The sequence below is a fragment of the Furipterus horrens genome, unplaced genomic scaffold, assembly GCF_987537825.1.
Source record: "Furipterus horrens unplaced genomic scaffold, mFurHor1.1.pri manual_scaffold_13, whole genome shotgun sequence".
Classification (NCBI taxonomy): Eukaryota; Metazoa; Chordata; class Mammalia; order Chiroptera; family Furipteridae; genus Furipterus; species Furipterus horrens.
Window position 1 is genome coordinate 59,163,461 of NW_028327183.1, and position 18,822 is coordinate 59,182,282.

The following is an 18,822-nucleotide window of genomic DNA, read 5'->3' on the forward strand; positions in this document are numbered from 1 at the left end:
GCGGAGCAGTGGCGTGCTGCCCAATGAGAACTTGGGAAAGGGGACATTCCGCGTTGGGTCATCCTGAGAGGGCGTGACTGCCGGTTCTTCCTCGGCGGCCATGTTAGCTGCCCCTGGTTTTGTTCACGGTGTGAGGTGCGGGGCCGCTGACAGGCTTGAGGTGCCGGGTCCAGAAGACTCGAGCGTCGTGGTCCCGCCGTAGAGTTTCGGCTGTGAGACTGGGTGGCCCGCGCCAGGGCCAAGACAGGACCCCCGTGCCCGTCGCTGCCGCCCGGCCCACAGAGTCGGATGGCGGCGGCCGCGCCGGGGCGCCGGGCGGAGGTGAGTGCGCGTCCCTCGGACACTTCGCCCTCAGCCCTCCGAGCCCTGCAGCCCGGGTGCGGGCGCCTGGCACGTCCTGCGGCCCCGACACCAGCGTCCGGGCCCATGAGGCGCGTGAGGGTGACACACGATGTCACGGGGTGCAAGGGGGTGACGCGCTGAGGGGCTCCTGGTGAAAGACGAGCCGAGCGCTCAGGCGCGGAAGGGAAGCAGCCGGCGGGAAGCAGCCCGGGCTCGCGTGAAACCCGCGGCTGCGCGTGCGGCCTTGGAACGGCAGGGACGCGGAGGAGGATGTCCCCATCCCTCAGTGGCCGTGACCCCCACCCACATATTCTCTGTGACGCGTGTTTTCGGGTTGTAGAGGGCTGTTTCCCTGGCTTGGGGACTGGGGAAGCCGGAGGAACCCCACGCACAGGATCCTCAGCCCGTGCCAACGGTGGTCCCTCCTCTTGTAACGAAGGGCGAGGGCACGGGAGTCAGGACTGGAATGGCTGCCTGAGGAGCTGGGCGTCTCTGTTCTGGCGCTAATGCAGGGTTTGGATCAGAGAGGGGAGGAGATGGTACTGAGGTCTTACCTGCGTCTGTTTGGCTCGAGTATCCTTGTGGGCTGGGTTTGAGGGAGGAAGAAGGAAGATGGGCGTGTCAGGGCTACTGCCATCATTCAGCTGAGGCTTCCTCAAACGGAGTCGTGGCTTAAGAGATGTGATGATGGCATTATGGATGTATACATTTTTTAAAAGACCACTCTTTTTTACATTTTTTTGTTATTTTTACCCTCACCCGAGGACACGCTTATTGATTTTAAGAGAGAGAGAGAGAAACATTGATAGATTAACTCCCCTATGAGCCCTGTCTGGGGATTGAACGTGCAGTGTAGGTATGTGCCCTGATCGGGAATCAACCCGCGCTGAGCACCAACTCTTGTTTTCTGACGTGGACTGTGAGGGTGTCAGACAGGACGCAGATAGTTCTAGGGTTTTTCTCAGCAGCTGTTAAGAGGAAGTTCTAGCCACTTAAGATGAGAAAGTTGGGAGGAGTAATATTCACAGGAAATATCAGGGTGTTCTGAGGTTTGGGGGGAGCACTATGTGGAGGCATTAAGTGAGCAGCTAAAACACAGGTCTGGAAATCTAGGGAAGGGTTGAAGATGGAGACATCTAAAATGTCATGGCTGCTGTGTGGGCCAAGGTGAATGATTTAGGCCACTTCTAGGAGGAACATTTTTATGGTTGTGGTGGTAAAGCTGTTAGGGTGCCAGGAAATGGGGAAGTTAGGGGCTCAGGACTGGCTCTCTTTCTTGGATACCTGAGCGATGGTATTGAAACACAGTTTAGGGAGGTAAGTGGCCATGGAAGGAGAATGTGTCAGGAACAGGATAGTATGGCAGGTGGCCAAGGTTTCCAGTCGAAGGAATAGACGTGAGATGGATGCAGCAGCTTAGGAGCAATGAAGGGAAGGAAGATGAGGCTCAGACCGGAGCTAGTGCTTACTCACTAACCACTCTGAACTCCGCCAGGGTTTTGTGGGGAATTTGGTGGGGCCTGAGCTACTGCATTCATTTTCAGAATGCCTCCCCCAGGTGGCCCTGTCTAGTGTGTGGTGTTTTCTCCCAGGCTCTGCTATTCATTGCCTCTGTACAGGGTCAGGTGTTGTGCGTTTGGCCATCCCAGTAACCCTAAAATGGGAATCCCACCCTCACCAGTGGGGTGAAGAGGAGGTGATTAAAAATACCAGTAACGTGGGGAGGCCAGGAAGATACCTTTGGTGTGGAACAGAGGTGGTGGTGACCATAGGCATGTGGCTGTGGGATCTAGTCTCAGGAATTATATGTCCTTGAAGAGGTAGTATGCCTGATGACTCCTGGGCCCTGGTATCAAGACGTATGTGAACTTAGCCACACCAGTGGAATAGCCTCACATGAGTGGGTAGAGCCCTCTATGCAGGTCCAAAACTTGCATGTCTGCTTGTCTCCCTGCCTTGTCTTGCTGATGGCTGGACCCTGTCATCAGTGAGCCCATGAGGAAACAACAGCACTAGTGGCACCGGGGCTTGTTTCGTCCTTTGAGTTGGGGGGGTTGGGAAGAGGATGGACACAGGGTAGATGTTGGGGGGAAGGCATTGTGGGTCCTCAGTAGAGGAACTTTTTGTGGTTTCATCTGTCCCCATCATGCCAGGGCAGGGTGACCTTTGAGGATGTGGCCGTGTACTTCTCCTTGGAGGAATGGGATCTCCTTAATGAGGCTCAGAGACATCTGCACCACGATGTGATGCTGGAGAACTTGGGACTTGTAACCTCCCTGGGTAAGGTTTCCAACTCACCCCTGTGCGGTGAGCTAATAGTCTCTACCCTTCACTTTTTCCCCAGGAACAAGCAGGTGTATTTTCACAGCAGGACCATGGGCTCTGCTTTCCTCCTTAGTCCCCTGGGAGGTGCTGTGATTAGTCGGGCTGAGGTGTGTGTATCGCACTCTCCTTCATTGAGACGTCCCAATGCTTGATTTTCCTGCAGATTTGCAGGGAAGGAATCAGGGTCAGGAGTCTTTCAGCGAACCTAATGGATACTTCCTTACTTGCCTTCTTGACTGAGTGACTTTATTCAGATCCAGGGCCTCTGTGTGCCCAGCTTCTGCTTCCTTTCTCTAGCTGACATTTCCTCAGGCCTGCCTATGCCAGGAATTGCTGTCAGTGACATAGTTACTCCTTATATGAACCAGAGGCTGTTCTTGCAAGGCCCTCTTTCGAAGTTCTCTGTGTAGTATTTAGTTTTATGTTGGCTGTCATGTGCTGAGTTGTTCTGGGCTAGTGCTGGCTCCTCATTTGTGCTGTATTTCCCTTAGTACTTGTATGTGGTGTCATGAATTTGCTCATGGAGGGAGTTGGGATGGGTCGGAAAGCAGGGGTTTCAGGATGAGTGTGAGTCCATCCACGCACAGCAAGATGGGCTCAGAGGGAGTCTAGCCCTAAAGAGTGGCACCTGGGGGAGGGTGTGATGTCATTGCTGTGTTTTGGTGCCAGGACCTGTGACCACATTACTGTGTCTCACCCATTTTTCTCACTACTCCCTCTGCAGTGCTTTGCTCACTGGCACCTGTGCATTGTGTCTGGAGGCGTGGGCATATTCCTAAACAGTCCTTGAACACCAGCTTCCCTGTCGTAGTTGTGTTTTCTTGGGTCTTGATACACCCTTCTACACAACATTCACAAGTCACTGGTAGAGAAGTTCCTTTGGGAAGTTGTTAGTAGAGAAGTGAATTGTAGGCCCTGTCTCTCTCTGGGTCACGCTACATGGTTATGTCTTTCACCTCGTGAGGCCTCCCCCTTCCTGTGCTCCGTATAGCCCAGTACTGCTAAGCAGCCCCACCCTCAACCTGAACCAATATCCTGGTGCTGCACACAGTGCCATGGGCCTGCTCCTGGGTTTTTCAGATACATACATGTGTGTTACCCCTCCCACCAAAGGCAGCATGCACTTCACCAGCACTTCTTGCTTTCAGGTTGTTGGCATGGAGCCCAGAATGAGGAAGCACCCTCCGAGCGGCATGATTCTTTACAAGGAGTGTCACAGGTTTGGACTCCCAAGGCAGGTTTGTCTCCCCAAAAGACCTATCCTTGTGAGATGTGTGCTATGGACTTGAGAGACATTTTGCATTTGACCAAGTATCAGGGAACATGTCATGGGCAAAAACTGTGCAAGACAGCAGCATGTGGGGAGCAGTTGTATGTCAGTGCGGAACTTAAGCATCAGAAGCAGCACACGGGAGAGAAGTGCTTCAGAAGCAACACGGGCAGAGCCTCGATTGTAAAGGACTGTAAATTCTGTGTGTCAGGGAAACCCTTTTCCTGTGGGGAGGTTGTGAGGAACTTTGTAGCCAGCTCAGGATTTCTCCAACATCAGGCCACACACAGCAGGGAAAAGTCAAACAGCAGAACCGAGTGTGGGACAGCCTCTCACAGGGGAAAAACTATATATAACTCCGGAGAATATGCAGAAGACTTCAGCTGTGAACGTACACTTGTTGAACACCAGAGAGTTTCCACGAGAGAAAGATGCTACATGTGCAGTGAATGTGGAAAATCTTACAGCAAAAGCTACAGCCTTAATGACCATTGGAGAGTTCACACTGGGGAAAAGCCTTATGAGTGTGGGGAATGTGGGAAGTCCTTTAGGCAGAGTTCTAGCCTCATTCAGCACCGGAGAGTTCACACTGGAGCAAGGCCTCATGAGTGTGACTTATGTGGAAAATTATTTAGCAACAAGTCCAACCTCATTAAACACCGAAGAATTCACACTGGAGAAAGGCCTTATGAGTGTAGTGAATGTGGGAAATCCTTTAGTGAAAGCTCTGCACTCCTTCAGCACCGGAGTGTTCACACTGGAGAAAGGCCTTATGAGTGCAGTGAATGTGGGAAATTTTTTACCTACCACTCCAGTCTCATAAAACACCAGAGAGTTCACTCTGGATCAAGGCCCTATGCATGTAGTGAATGTGGAAAATCCTTTACTCAAAACTCCAGCCTCATTGAACACCGCAGAGTTCATAGTGGAGAAAGGCCTTATAAGTGCAGTGAATGTGGGAAATCTTTTAGCCAAAGCTCTGCGCTTCTTCAGCATCGGAGAGTTCACACTGGAGAAAGGCCTTATGAGTGCAGTGAATGTGGGAAATTCTTTACTTACAGCTCCAGCCTCTTAAAACACCAGAGAGTTCACACTGGATCTAGGCCTTATGAGTGCTGTGAATGTGGGAAATCCTTTACTCAAAACTCTAGTCTCATCAAACACAGGAGAATTCACACTGGAGAAAGGCCTTACGAGTGTAGTGAATGTGGGAAATCTTTTAGCCATAGCTCAAGCCTCATTAAACACCAGAGAGTTCACACTGGATAAATAGGAGTATTAGAATGTGGGAAGTTATTTACCTCCAACTCCAGGCTCCTAAAACACCATATCACATTGGATGAAAGCCTTATGAGTGTGGCAAGTGTGGGAAATCACCGAAGTCTAGCCTCATTACAAAGCAGAGAAAGGCCTATGTAAGTGCAGTGAATATGAAAAGGCATTCAGTTCAAGGATTTAGTATACTCACTACCACTGATTTCAAATGGGAGAACTGCCTTAACTGCACAGGTATATACTATATCTTTGTTCAGTGAATGAGCAGTGGAGAAGATCCCTTATGAAGGTGCCATTTGCCTGTTTTGAGCCTCATACATGTGAACATTCACATAAATTCCAGGTACGTGGGAACTGCATTGCACTTTCTAACCTGCGCAGGGCCATGGCCAAATTTATGCCACAGGCAGTTTGTAGCAGAAGCCATTTTATCACTACCATTTCATCACTACCCCTGGCTGGAGCCCACAATGTGCATCATTTATCCATCCCAAAATGTTCATGGGAGTAAATCCCAGTGTGCTCTCGTTTGCATAACGATTCGTGAGTAGCCTGAGCATTTAAATCTTTCCCATTTTTTCCTCTCTAATGAGTTAGGGCATGGATCTTACCCAGTTTTGGCCTAGAGGACTCTGTTGGGCTTTTGAAAAAGATGGACTACATTTTTTTCGGGGATATTGTTGGTCTCTCATGACTTCGTTGATGGCATTTCTAGCCTCCAAGTCACCAACCCAGGAACTGTGCCTACCATTGCTTCTGTTTATGAAAATAAACATCTTTTAATCTTGGGGGGGGGGGGGTTCTAGCCACTCTTAACAATTAATTTTGAAATTAACTGGGTTTGCTAGAATGAAGGGGTGAACAGCTTTGGTTGCGATCCCAAACTGTGAGCCTGAGAATATATATATTGTATTATGGTAGAATATACCTCTTCAATTTTGGCCTAGTTTGCATTGCTGCTCAAAGCCTTTAAGGGAAGATTGAAGAGCTTTAGGGTCCTGTATTGTGGCTTGGATGCCATGACTTTTGTAGGTTCAGAGTTCAATCTGAGGATAGGGTCTTTGTGACGACCCTTAGCGCTTCTTGCTTCTGAGAGCAACATGAACTTGTTCTGCCGTTCACAAAGGCAATTGTATTGTGCTCAGCACTAGTGAGAGGACATCTGTCCTCTAGGTCCTGCAGTGGAGCCATGGGCCCTGATGTCCTGAATGCTGTAGGTAACATTACTGGTTTTAAGATTATAGGGTCCAGGAGAATGATCATTGTTACAGAAACACTGGATTGGTAGAGTGGAGGAGACTGCCACAAACTGGGTAGTATGCTTTTCTTTTATTTAATTTTTTTAGAGTGCACCACTTCTGAAAGCTCCACAGTGTTTAGAACCTATAGCTGTGAAGGATGAGTGGGTATGGATGTTCTCAGGCATTCCAGGAACTAGGTATCTTATGTAGCTAAGGGTCAGAGAAAATAATCTAAAGGTTTTGGGGTTTCTGTGGCCCCTCTGGGCTATTCACCTGAGGTCACTGCTGTGTAGGAACACAAGGAGAGAAGGCAGATCTTGGTCCAGCGATGTGGTCTTTGTGACCCAGTCAGTGTTCCTGTGAGTAAAGTGGAAACAGCCTTCATTGCTCACCTATTTTTGCTGCCACTGAGGCAAGTGTCCCCCTCATGAGGAGAGAGGATGTGGAGTCAGTTCAGCTGCCAAACCTGATTTTCTAAAGGGTTAAGAAATCCAGACTTTAATTTGAACCTGTTTTAAGTTTTAATGAAGTATAAACAACATGCAATCTGTCCATATTTAAACTGTACAATTTGATAAGTATTGATATTCATGTAAACTCCTGAAAACATCAAACATAATAAACCTTTCCATCACCCCTATATTTACCTTGTGTACTTTAATAATAACTGTCTTCCAGGCAGCCATAGATTTGCATTTCGTAATAATAGATTGGTTTGCATTTTCTAAAATTTTATATGATTTAAATCATAAAGTGTTCAGTCTTTTCCTTGAGTGACCTCATGTGACATTTATTTTCAGATTCATCAGTGTTGCTTATCTAAATAGTTCATTCTTTTTATATTGTTCATAAGTATGTTACATTGATGTACCACCATTTGCTTATGGATATATTGTTTTAATTTTGACCATTGCAAAAATTGGACAAAGTTCATATTGATATGTGTCCTTTCTCATGTTAATATCTCAAAGTGCAATACCTGATTTAGAGTGTAGGTGAGTGAATATATAACTTTTGGGAAATAGCAAATTGTCATCTAAAATTATTGATCCTTTGGTATTTCTAATTTAAAAAATATTTTATTATTTTAACAGAGGAGAAGGGAGGGAAAAGAGGAGAGACACATCAATGTGTGGTTGCCTCTCACGTGCCTCCAACCAGGGACCTTGAATCCAGTTGTCCATGTGTCACTTCTACCTTTCAGACAGCTCAGAATCACCATGCCCAAAATCCAGCTCCTAATATTACCAGTGAATCCTGTTCCTACAGCCAAATTACCCATCTCCATTATTCTAGATGTCCAGGCAAAAAAATCTGGGATGGTATTTACTTCTTACCTTCATTCACAGCCACGTCTGATGTAGTAGGAAAACCTATCAGTTCTGCCTTTAAACTCTATCAAGAATATGCACTTATCCCCAGTCTATACTCCCACTTCTGTGGCCCACCTGAGAAAGGCTGGTTAGCCAGGACAAGTGGAATAGGGAAACTGAGACAGAGTTATAGTCCAAGCAGTTTATAGCCATCTTAGTAAATCACAAAGTGTATCTTGTCTAATCAAGGACACTTAGGAGTAAGAAATTTACATTTCTCCTCCCAAACCAGAGGCTAAGTAGCTTGAATCACCTTACTCATGGAGATAGCAGAAATCCAATTAGTGTCATTTGCCAACCACACCCAAGGACAGATGAAGTTAAGGGAATAAATCTCATTTTGGCACATCAGCATAAAGCTGGTGAATACCTTGTTAAAATCTTCCTTTATAACCTCCCCTAAACTCCCAGCCTTTGAAAACCCTCAAAAGGGACCCAGCTTGCATTATCCCTGCTGGGAGCACACCAGTGCCTTTCCCTCCCACCACTTCCCCTAAACTCTTAAGGGACTCCATGAGACTTGCAACGAGGGGAGCAGTGGGCGGCAGCAGCTGTCCCAGGCTAAGCCCCTAAACCTGCCTCCGAGGCGTCCTTTTCTCTGACTGCTCAGTGAGCCAAAGCAGCCAGACCTGGGCTTGCTCTCCTTCTGTTGCTTCTATAACTCCTCCCATGTTTCATTGTCGCCAGCTTTAGTAAATGAGCCCTCAAAATCACCTGGACTCACGTTGTGACATCTTTCCTGCATGAAGTCAAAAACCCACACACTGCCCTGGCTGGTGTAGCTCCGTGGATTGAGTGGCCCCTAGTTGGGGGCATGCGAGAGGCAGCCACACATCAGTGATTCTCTTCCTCCCTTCCCCTCTAAAAATACATAAATAAATAAAATCTTTAAAAAAAAAACGCACCATACTATAGGCCAGAGGAGGCAGATCCACTCCGCCCTGGTTCCTGTGCAGTAAACAGTCACCACCAAAACTTCAATGGCCTCACTAGCTTGTTTTCCTCCACCATCATCATGACTTTTCCCTGAGCAACATTTGGAATAATTTTAAAACCATAATTTAAAAAAAAAACAAACCCAGAACTCAGACTCCCTCCTCGGTTCCAACTTCCATGGTTTTTAGGAGCCCTACAGGCTGCTGGGGCTGCCATGGCAGGCATACTCTGCCCCCTACAGATGTGACTAGGACCCCAGGTTTCCTGATTGCTTCAGGCTCAAGTGTACCTCCAAGGCTTGGTACTGCTGGTCACTCTGCCTGCAACACGCTTCCACATTTCATCATACTGCCTTTCAAAAATGGGGGTCCTACCCATGGACTCGCTGCTGTTATGGAGACAAGCCTGAACTTCAGTGACCTGAGCAGCGGGGCTTCAAGATTTGGGTGGGGTTCAGCGGGATGCATTAGCACAGCTACCGCCCTGAAAGTGGAGCAGTGTCGGGGAACTCACGCTAGGTGGTTCCGAAGGTCACCCCACTGACAAAGCCTCCTTTTGCTCGCCTGCTCCAGTGTCTCGGCCCAACCACTGACCTTGTGAACAGGATCAAAAACAGCTGAAATATCCACCAAAAGGAAGACACCGAAGTCCTGCCCCTATATGCTACACTCACAGAACCCCACCCCTCTTCTGAGCTTTCATTAATTAGTCCAGCGCTGTCAGGGACTTTTAACCAGCACACATTCTTCTGGGAAATACAGTTGTCGTTATGGAGGCAGCCACTTTGAGGGGTGCCCTATCCTGACCTCCAACGTATTGGCTAAGTAGTGAGGAAAAATACACCAAACTCACCCTGGCCAGTGTGGCTTGGTGGAAAGTATCAAAATTAGACCAGGCTAAAAGCCTACCATATGTAAAGAGAAAGAAGAAGATATATTTTGCATTTCTCAACATTGAAGTGGATGCAGCATTACCTTACACTGAAAATGGGCCACTCAGTTAGAGTGGCATCCTATTACGCCAAGGTTGTGAGTTCAGTCCCCAGTCAGGGCACTTACAAGAATCAACCACTGAATGCATAAATAAGTGGAACAACAAATCAATGTTTCCCTCTCTTCCTCTCTAAAGTCAATAAAAGTAAAATAAATACAAAGAGCTGGCATAGTCCTTCACTTTTTTTTGCTACATATTTTTCCTTTATACAGACAACCTCAATGAAAATCTTGGAATTTTTAAGTGAGATAAGTCAATAGGTTTTGGAATAAAACTGAAAAATAAAGGTAACAAAACATGTTGGTAGGTTTCAATTTGGGCTAAACATTTTTAAGAGATATTCATAGATAACTATTGTTGGCAATCTTGGAGTACCTTGTGGTGTTGCAAAAACAATCCTATTATTTGGGGGGACTTATAATATTAGAAATATAAAGATTCCACGTTGTTTTTTAAGTCTGAGAAGTTTCTGAACACCGTAAGGCAAAAATTGACAATAATTGCTCTATATGTAAAGTTGGACATAATTTCTTGAAAAGCTATAAAGCATATTATGAATCTATATTAAGTAAAGGGTCTTAATGGCATGGAATTTAGGTTAAAATCTAGCAGAACACACAATAGATTCTTGTTTTACAACTCTGGTGGTTCTTATGAAATAATGGGAAATGGCCTTTTTCAAATAAAATTTTCTGGGGTCATGTGGTATATAAATTTTAATAAAAAAAAAGATTTGATGTATTTACTTTTAGCGAGAGGGGAAGGGAGGGAGAGAAACATCACTTTGTGGTTGCCTCTGGTGGGCCCCCAACAAGGGACCTGGCTTGTAACCCAGGTATGTGCCCTGACTGGGAATCGAACCAGTGACACTTGGTTCGCAGGCCAATGCTTGATCCACTGAGCCACACCAGCCAGGTCTTGGGGCTGTTTTGAGAATAGACCGAAGAATGTCAGGTGGACGGGGCCCCGTCAGGAACTGACCTCAGTAATCCAGGGGAGAGAAGATGGGGAGGGCTAAAAAGTGGTTTGATTCTGGATATAACTTGACATAGAGGACAGACAATGTTTGGACCGCTGCCCAAGTCCCTTCCCTCAAAAAACCCCACTCTATCTGCTTCCCCAGCTCTCCCTGGTCTTCTACAGGGTGGTCCCTCGCTCCACAATGAGGGAACGGAAGTGCTGAGCTTCCTTTGGGTGAGTACAGGAGGCCCCTCCCAGCCAGATTTTGAAACCAGGAGCCTCTCACCATTGAAACCCCTCTCTCTACTTCAGTCCTCACAAGTCTATCAAACATCATGTGTTTCTCAACAAAATAAGCACTGATCTCTCCCTGTTGTAAGGATCCTAGCCGCAGGCACTTTGCTGGACTTGTCGCCCCCTCCCCAGGGGCCATGGGGCCCCTCTGACTCACTAGCCTAGGACTGGCACAGGAGGAGAGAGCTTGAGCCCATTCTCTCCTACACTTGTGACCCCCAAATATCGGAAAATTAGCAAGTTTGTATGAGACACGACACAACTTGACCAGAGTTTATATGAGACTGATGTTAACCTTTGCATTCCCCAGAAATGTGAATGTGGTTGACTATGGCCTCTTGCCCCAGCCCAGGAGATTATACTCTATTGTACTAGATATTAGAGAGCTGGAGCTGGAGGATGAAGATGTCCTCAGGGATCCATTAAGCAGATTTTATCCAACCACATTTTTAATTGCATTACTGTCCCCAGTTCCTTCATAAAAGGGAGGAGCCTTGGGAAAGCACATCAGATGAACCAGTGCAGACAGCCCATCAGCAGCTCAGCTTTTGGTCCAGGATTACCCAGTTTGAAGTTCAGTCTTCTTGAGGAGGTGAGTTTCCAGAAAGAATGGAAAATTCCTAATCATGTGTGTGTGTAGAAGTGAGTGTGAATGCATGTGTATGTAGGCTTAGCTATGAGGAGAAAGTTCCTACGTACAAAGATTTGGGTTCTCTCAGGCATGGGGGATGGTCTGTTTCGATTACTGCTCTAGCTGTGCCAAATCTGGCCCAATTGCAGGAGACATCTGGGAAAGCCCGTCTGTATGGCTGTGTTGTCTTATTAATTGTATCTTTCTATGAATTCATTTTTATGGCACCTTGGGAAAGTGTTGGTCCATGGCCAATTGGGGTAAGGGTAGAAGTTGACATTTAAAGCATGACTGTCAGTTATTTAGCAGACTCACACGGAATGCTTATCATGTACAAGCAAATCAATGTTCAAGTGTCATTAGAGGTCAGAGCCCTCATGACAGAGATGGGGACCTGATGGGTAATGCACCTGGGGTCACACAGCTTGTAAATTCTGGATTCCAGATTAAGGACCCTGACAGTCTGGGGTTTTTTGTTTGTTTTATTTTATTTTTACTGAGATGTAATTGATTTAGAATACTCTACTAGTTTCAGGTGTACAACACGATTCTATATTTGTATATATTAATAGCAAAATAAATAGTTAACAAAATTTTGTTTTCGTGTGCTGGGAACTTTTATTATGCACTCTGGTCTTAAATTCCAGCTGTGTCTGTGTGGGATTGAATGCATGTTTGCAAGCATGACCATATGGTCTGTGTGTGCCTACAGGTAGTCTAGAAAGAAAATTTGTGGGGGTGTTACAGAACCCCTGGGCTACTCCAGTTGAAAACAAACCCACGGGCTCTTTAGTTAGGGGCCCGTTTGCCCGCCGCCAAAATTATAACTCTCAATACCAGAGTTTAGTGAAAAGAAAGAATAGTTTATTTAACAGTTATATAGATTTAATTATTTGCGGATTTCTGTTGTTAAGTCTTATGCTCTTTAAAACACCCACAAACACATATCCTTGCCTCCCCACTACCAAACCAGGCTAGTTTTAGGAAAGTCAGAGAAACTGTTTCCCTACTTTCCAAACACCGTTCAGCTTTACCAGCAGCTGCCAATCATTCAATCTGATTGGGGAGGTCCTTTCTGTGCTGTGGCGCCCTCCAGCTCTCAATGCAGGACCGCCTGGATTCTCGGCCTCCTTGTAAACTGCCTTCTTCCTGCAAACCGCGTGGATCTCTTCTCCTTCTCAAAACCGCATGGCGAGAGCCTCTTAAAGCAGCCTGGAGACCCCTTCTCCAAGCCACATGGAGAAGGCCCCTTCACCAAGCCATGTGGAGGGAGCACACGAGAGAGCGAGAGCGAGAGCGAGCGCGCGAGCGTGCCAGAGAGAGAGTCAGAGCGCGAGCCAGAGAGCGAGAGTCCCAGAGTGAGAGCACGAGCGAGAGCCAGAGGGAGTCTCAGCTAAAATGTCTGCAGCTGCTTATATATCCCTGACTGCGTCCTCTGACGCAGTGGGCGTTGCAAATAGTTCTGACCATTCACAGGTCCTTACGTAGGCTCTGTGTGCTTTCTCCATACTGTCCCCTGGTTCAAGACTCCTCCCATCTGCCTGAGGCTTTGGATGCATTAAAGCCATTTGCATAAGAAAGACAGTAGTCACCAGCCTCAGGCATGTGGAAGCATTTGAAAAGCTGCTTACTTCTCCCCATCCCCCAGCAGCAAACTCTGGGGATTTTTGGACTCCCCTGTTTCTGTAACAGGGGGACTGAGAAGAAGGGCAGGGCATGGATCCTACAGGAGAGAGACAGACAGAAACCAGTGTACCTGGATGTAAGAACTGGCCTCAACACCTAAGATGGAGCTGGAGGGTGAAAAGGTGGCCCAGGTGAGGCCTTGGGGGACCGGGAAGGACTTGGTACTCTTCTCTGAGAGCAAGAGAGATCCATGTAGGGAGTAAAGTGGGGTGTGACCTAAATAGATTAGCATTTTGTAAAGATTGACTGGAAGCTTTGTGATAAATGGATTAGGGAAAGATTAAAATGTGTTCAGTTTTCTTCCATGGGTGTTTTTTCCTGAAGTCATCTTTGCCTCAATAAATGATGAGATCAGGGTAGATAATCTGATCAGATTGCCACTTGAAGTTGACACAAAGCAGCCATGACATGACTAACAGAAACTAATTAGGTCTTTGTGTGTCGATACCACCCAACATCCACATTTTCCAATTTTGTGGCATGAAACTTGCTTTTAAAAAAATACAAATCTTTGAAATGTTAACTATATATAAAATGGGAAAAGGGCACAAAACAGAGAAATGATACAGAGAAGGGATTAAATCTTTTATCCATTTAACATCCCAAATGGTATGCCTACCCTTACCCAGGTAATGTGATTTGTGGTCAGATATCAATATGGAGCAATGCAAAATCAATTTCATCTCCGCTGGAACAAGGACAAGGATTAAAAACAAGGGGGACCCCAGGCTATAACTTTGATGAACGCAGTTAAACAAGGAGAAATGTTTTCACAAGGAAGGATAATTGATGGTGAAAAGAAAGAAAATGAATGAAGAGAACATTTCGTATGGAATTTGTCACTGGACTGACACAGCAGGGGTAGCTGGTCATACATGTGTTCATGTTTGATATAGGCATTTTCAACACAGGAGGAGACTGTTTGTATGAATTCTGGTCTGTCTCTTCCATTTCATTCACTTTGTTCTTCAATTTTTCCTAATATTTTGTTCTCCTATAGTAACTGAAGTTATATTTGTACAAGATCATGGCCTTAATTCAATCACACCATATCCAGTTGCAAGTTAATATCCCATTTAGTATTTGCAATTGAACATTTTTTAAATGAAAAAACATAATAGAAACAAACTCATAGAAGCAGAGAACAAACTTATGGTTGCTAGATGGGAGGGAGTTGGGGGATGGGTGAAAAACATGAAGGGATTAAGAAGTAAAATTGGGCAGTTACGACATAGTCACAGGGATGTAAAATACAGCCTAGGGAATATAGTCAATAATACTGTAATAACTATGTATGGAGCCAGGTGGGTATTTAACGTCTCAGGGGGACCACTTCCTAAGGTATAAAGTGCTTAATCACTATGCTGTACACCTGAAACTAGTATAATATTGAATGTCAACTGTGATTGAAAAAGAAAATTTAAAAAATAAAATAGAACATTTTTATTGAGGTATAATGCACATAAGGAAAAATTTTAAAGTAAAAGTATATAGATTAGTAGGTTTTTATAGAGAAACACTCCTGTGTAACTACCTTTGAGGTAAGAGGTAGACAGTTGCCAGCTAAAAAACAGGAAGTACAGTACCTCAGGAAAACTGGGATGGGGTCCTCCGATGGAGCCCTCTGTATATGTACCTATCCCGGTATCCACTATTGTCTCCAAAACCCAACATCTTAAATAATATTAATAATACTTGTATGCTTTTGAAACAGCATAAATGGGACTAAGCAAAATGTTTCATTTGGTATCTGGATTATTTCATTGAACATTTTGATGTGTGATTAATCCATTTTGTTGCCTAAAGCAGTTCACTTTCATTACTGTCAAATATGCCTCTGTATGAATTAATTTTAATCTATCCCATCTACTGTTGGGCATTTAGAAGGAATATTGTGAGTTTCGATTATTTAAACATTCTTGTTTATGTCTTCAATGCACATGAGTACATTTTTCTGTTGAGTATATGCCAAGGAGTAAAATTGGTGAGTCACAGGGAATGCATAAATACAGATTCAGAAGGTACCACTCAAAACATTGCCTGGTGCATACCCCCAACAATGACTGAGACCTCCAGGTACTCCAAACATGCCAACACCTAGCCTATTTGATTTTAGTCATTCTGGCAGGTATTTTTGTAGCATCATGTTGTAGTTTTATTTGCACTTCTGAGATCCTTAATGAGGTTGAAGTTCTTTCTATTTGTTTATTAATCCACTTTTTTAAAAAAAAATTTATTTTGGGAGTATGTTTATTAAAGCTGAGGAGGGCGAAACAAAGGGCTTAGGAGAGAAGAAGCAACAGGAGAGCTCCTAGGTGGTGCTCTGCTTTGGCTTTCTAGAAATGTTATAGAAACAGGAAAATGTGCGCCAAGATAGGGCTGCTGTTAGCCCACTGAAAAGCCAGAGAAGAGGGGGCCTTGGAGATGGGTTGAGCGGATTAGCCCTTGACAGGCTGCCACTGCCTACTGCTCCCCTGGTTGCAAGTCTCATGGGGAACCTTGGAACTTAGAAAAGGTAAAGGTACACACCTGGGGAAGAAAGGCATGAGCATGCTCCAGAGAGAGCCCACTTCAACCCACTTAGTAAAATTATCTTAGAATGTTTTATTTTTTTTTTTAGAGAGGGAGGGAGGGAGGGAGAAAGAGAGGGAGAAGAACAGCAATATGTGAGAGACACATCCATCTCTTGCCTCTCACAAGCCCCCAACAGGGACCCGGCCTCCAACCAAGGCATGTACCCTAACCAGGAATCTTAACTGGCAACCCTTCGTTTGCAGGCCGGCTGGAGTTCCTTTCTTTAATGTATTGGCAAGAGTTTGTTATCAAGGGAAGTCCCCCCCACCTTTTTTTTAATGCTCTAGGACAGTTTGCATAAAATTAGAATTCTTTCATTCTTAAATGTCTAGTAGAATTCATCCATGAGTTTATCTGACCCTGAAATTTTTTGTTTGTTTTTAAGTATGTCAGTGCTGTGATTAATTCTATATCCTTTCTGTCTCTAGCTTACAATGTTTAAGCATCTACTGGTTATTGAAACGAATCCCTAGAGAAATAACTAAGCAGAGCTTGAATTCCTGAAGTTTAGTCTCTGAACATTCATGTTAAGAATAACATTAGATCTCAGAATTCCATATCAAGGTGAATCATCCAAGAATGATCATGGGTCAGAAAATCTAGAGCTTAAACCTAGCCAAGGACCTGCCATCCAGGAGGGAGACGGGATCTCCAGGTTTCTGAGCACTGAGCTCAGCTTATTTCAAAACAGCAATAACTCGTGTGCAAGGCAGGAGTTGCAAAGACTTTATAAGTCATTTCACTCATGGCTGCAGCCAGAAAAACACAGCAAGGATGAAATTATTTCTTGTTTGGTGCTGGAAGAGTTTATGATCGATAGGCACTGCAGTGACAGGTCCACATTGAAGAAGAAATGGGAAGCAAGTGGCAGAAACCTGGAGACATTCATGGAAGGCCTGGGTGATGACTGCATGAAGCCCCCTGGCTTGGTGAGTGGAGGGTTCTTACTCCTGGGGGTGAGGGGCTGAGGGGCTGAAGGAAGAAAGGAATAGTGGTCTGTTGGGGGTGCCCAGAAGTAGAGAAAGAACAGTTACTGTAGACTCTGTTACTATTCCTCACCAAAGGGAATCTAAGTGAGCAAGGAAAAAATTCTATATTCATACATTCAGTGGGACATATAAGAGCCAATGTATTAACTGATTTAACTCATTTAAGCTGGTGAGATGATTGGAGGGTTCACTAACAAATTCACAATTGAGCAGACACCTCAAGGGTGAAGAGAAGTGACTTAACATGAGCTGTTTCTTCCCTCAGAAAGACACATGAACAAGAAATTACTATGAAATTTAAGGCCAGCAGAGACAAAAGGCAGGACAGTGGGCACAGGAGCATGCAGTAGAGGGATCTTGGGAAAGCCCCATGTGGGTAGCTTTTCCACAGAGGTGTCTGTGGCAGAACAGATGCAGATATGACAGTGATAAGGCTTTGTTTACAAGTCCACGTCCACATGCAGGGACAGGAAGCCCTTTTCTGAGAATATGCCCTTAAGAGAAGTCATTGTTCACTTCAAGAAACAGTTGTCAGCAGGAACCCCAACAGTGGTAAATGTGGGGACACCCCCCTGGACTCCCCAAGATGCTTCTCTGCAAACAGGACAAGGTGAGTGACAGGAGCCCGGGGACCAGAGGGATGTTCTGTGTAAATCTTCCTTGGGTACAGTTTCACTGAGTCACTTTTTTATACTCACAGGAGATGAGGATAAAGAAAATGGTGGCAACATTTCTTTAAAAACTGAAGTAAATGGCAATATTACTAGTCAAGGCCGTCGAACACCTTCCCTCCTCATTATCCAGGGAGAGAACTGTCCTGAGCCTGGAGAGGGAGATGTTTCTTTGGAGAATCCACTCAGCTCCAGAAGAGCAAGGCCAGGCACCTCCAGATCCCAGGCAGGGTCCATCAGAGGACCCTCTTATCAAGGTGTCCTCATGGAGGTGGGACCAGCGTTTCTCTCCAGGCTGCACCGGGTCACCCCTGAGCCCATTCCTACCCACCAGAGCAATTCAGGAAACTCCACACATGGGGGACGCCAAGAACGATTCCACAGAGCTCGAAGGTCATACCAGTGTGACAAGTGCCCCAAGATCTTCAAGTATTTCTCTCGGTTAAAAGTCCATCAGAGAAGACACAATAACGAGAGGCCATTTATTTGTGCTGTGTGTGATAAAGGCTTCTTCCAGACCTCAGACCTCCGTGCGCATCAGAAGATTCATGCGGGAGAGAAGCCTTTCAGATGCTGCACGTGTACCAAGTCCTTCAGTTACAAAACCAACCTTCTGGCTCATGAGAGAATCCACACGGGAGAGAAGCCCTATGTGTGTTCCGTGTGCCAGAGACGCTGCCGCCAGTCATCCACCTACCACCGCCACCTGAGGACGCACCAGAGACCTGCCTTCGGACGTGTTTTCTCCATACCAGAAGCTTCCTCTGTGTAATAAGTATAAATATGTCTGTGAGTATGTGTACTTCCATAGTACCTCTCTATTTAGAACGTAGGTTATAACTTCTCGATCACATTTTCCATTCATTGTCCCCCTCTTAAGATGTAAGTTTGAGGAGGACAAGCAATTTGTTTTGTTCACCAAAGTATCTCAGGTGCTTAGAAACTGGCTGACACATTTAAAATGACCAATAAATATACCTGTTGGATAAATTAAGGTGTAATGTTTGTGTTTATTTCTTAAAATCCAGGAATGTGTCTTCTATGAGAAGACAATGAGCTCCAATGCCAGGACACAAACCCTACCTGCTACCCAGTCCTCTTCCCACACCCTTTAATTTAGTGCAGCCACAGGCAACTAAAACCATGGGGAGGGAAGGTGGGAACCTGGAATAAGGTCTTAGCCCACCAAATGCTGTAATTGTTTATTTAATCCACTGAAAATATAAATAGCTAAACAGGAGATAAATATGACTGGTGACTGA

The 18,822-nt window shown here is 45.4% G+C and overlaps 2 protein-coding genes across 2 annotated transcripts; both read left to right on the plus strand.

Moving 5' to 3' along the window:
* Positions 1–258: 258 nt before the first annotated feature.
* LOC149995673 (uncharacterized) lies at positions 259–5,645 on the plus strand. Its single transcript, XM_090261115.1, has 3 exons — positions 259–321; positions 2,496–2,622; positions 3,816–5,645. The coding sequence occupies exons 1-3, from the start codon at positions 289–291 to the stop codon at positions 5,204–5,206; spliced, it is 1,551 nt and encodes a 516-aa protein (XP_090117241.1). The 5' UTR covers positions 259–288; the 3' UTR covers positions 5,207–5,645.
* Positions 5,646–15,289: 9,644 nt separating this feature from the next.
* Positions 15,290–18,550, plus strand: LOC149995674 (zinc finger and SCAN domain-containing protein 4-like). Its single transcript, XM_090261117.1, is given in 5 exon segments — positions 15,290–15,310; positions 16,329–16,833; positions 17,337–17,364; positions 17,366–17,499; positions 17,590–18,550. Coding segments are annotated over 4 exon segments (1,314 nt in total). The 5' UTR covers positions 15,290–15,310; positions 16,329–16,424; the 3' UTR covers positions 18,333–18,550.
* The last annotated feature ends 272 nt before the right edge of the window (positions 18,551–18,822 follow it).

Bases quoted from the DNA above. Each gene is read 5' to 3' on its own strand.
- LOC149995673 (XM_090261115.1), top strand. From the start codon at position 289: ATGGCGGCGGCCGCGCCGGGGCGCCGGGCGGAG. The intron at 322-2,495 runs GTGAGTGCGCGT...CCATCATGCCAG, and splicing joins CGCCGGGGCGCCGGGCGGAG to GGCAGGGTGACCTTTGAGGA. The intron at 2,623-3,815 runs GTAAGGTTTCCA...TCTTGCTTTCAG, and splicing joins GGGACTTGTAACCTCCCTGG to GTTGTTGGCATGGAGCCCAG.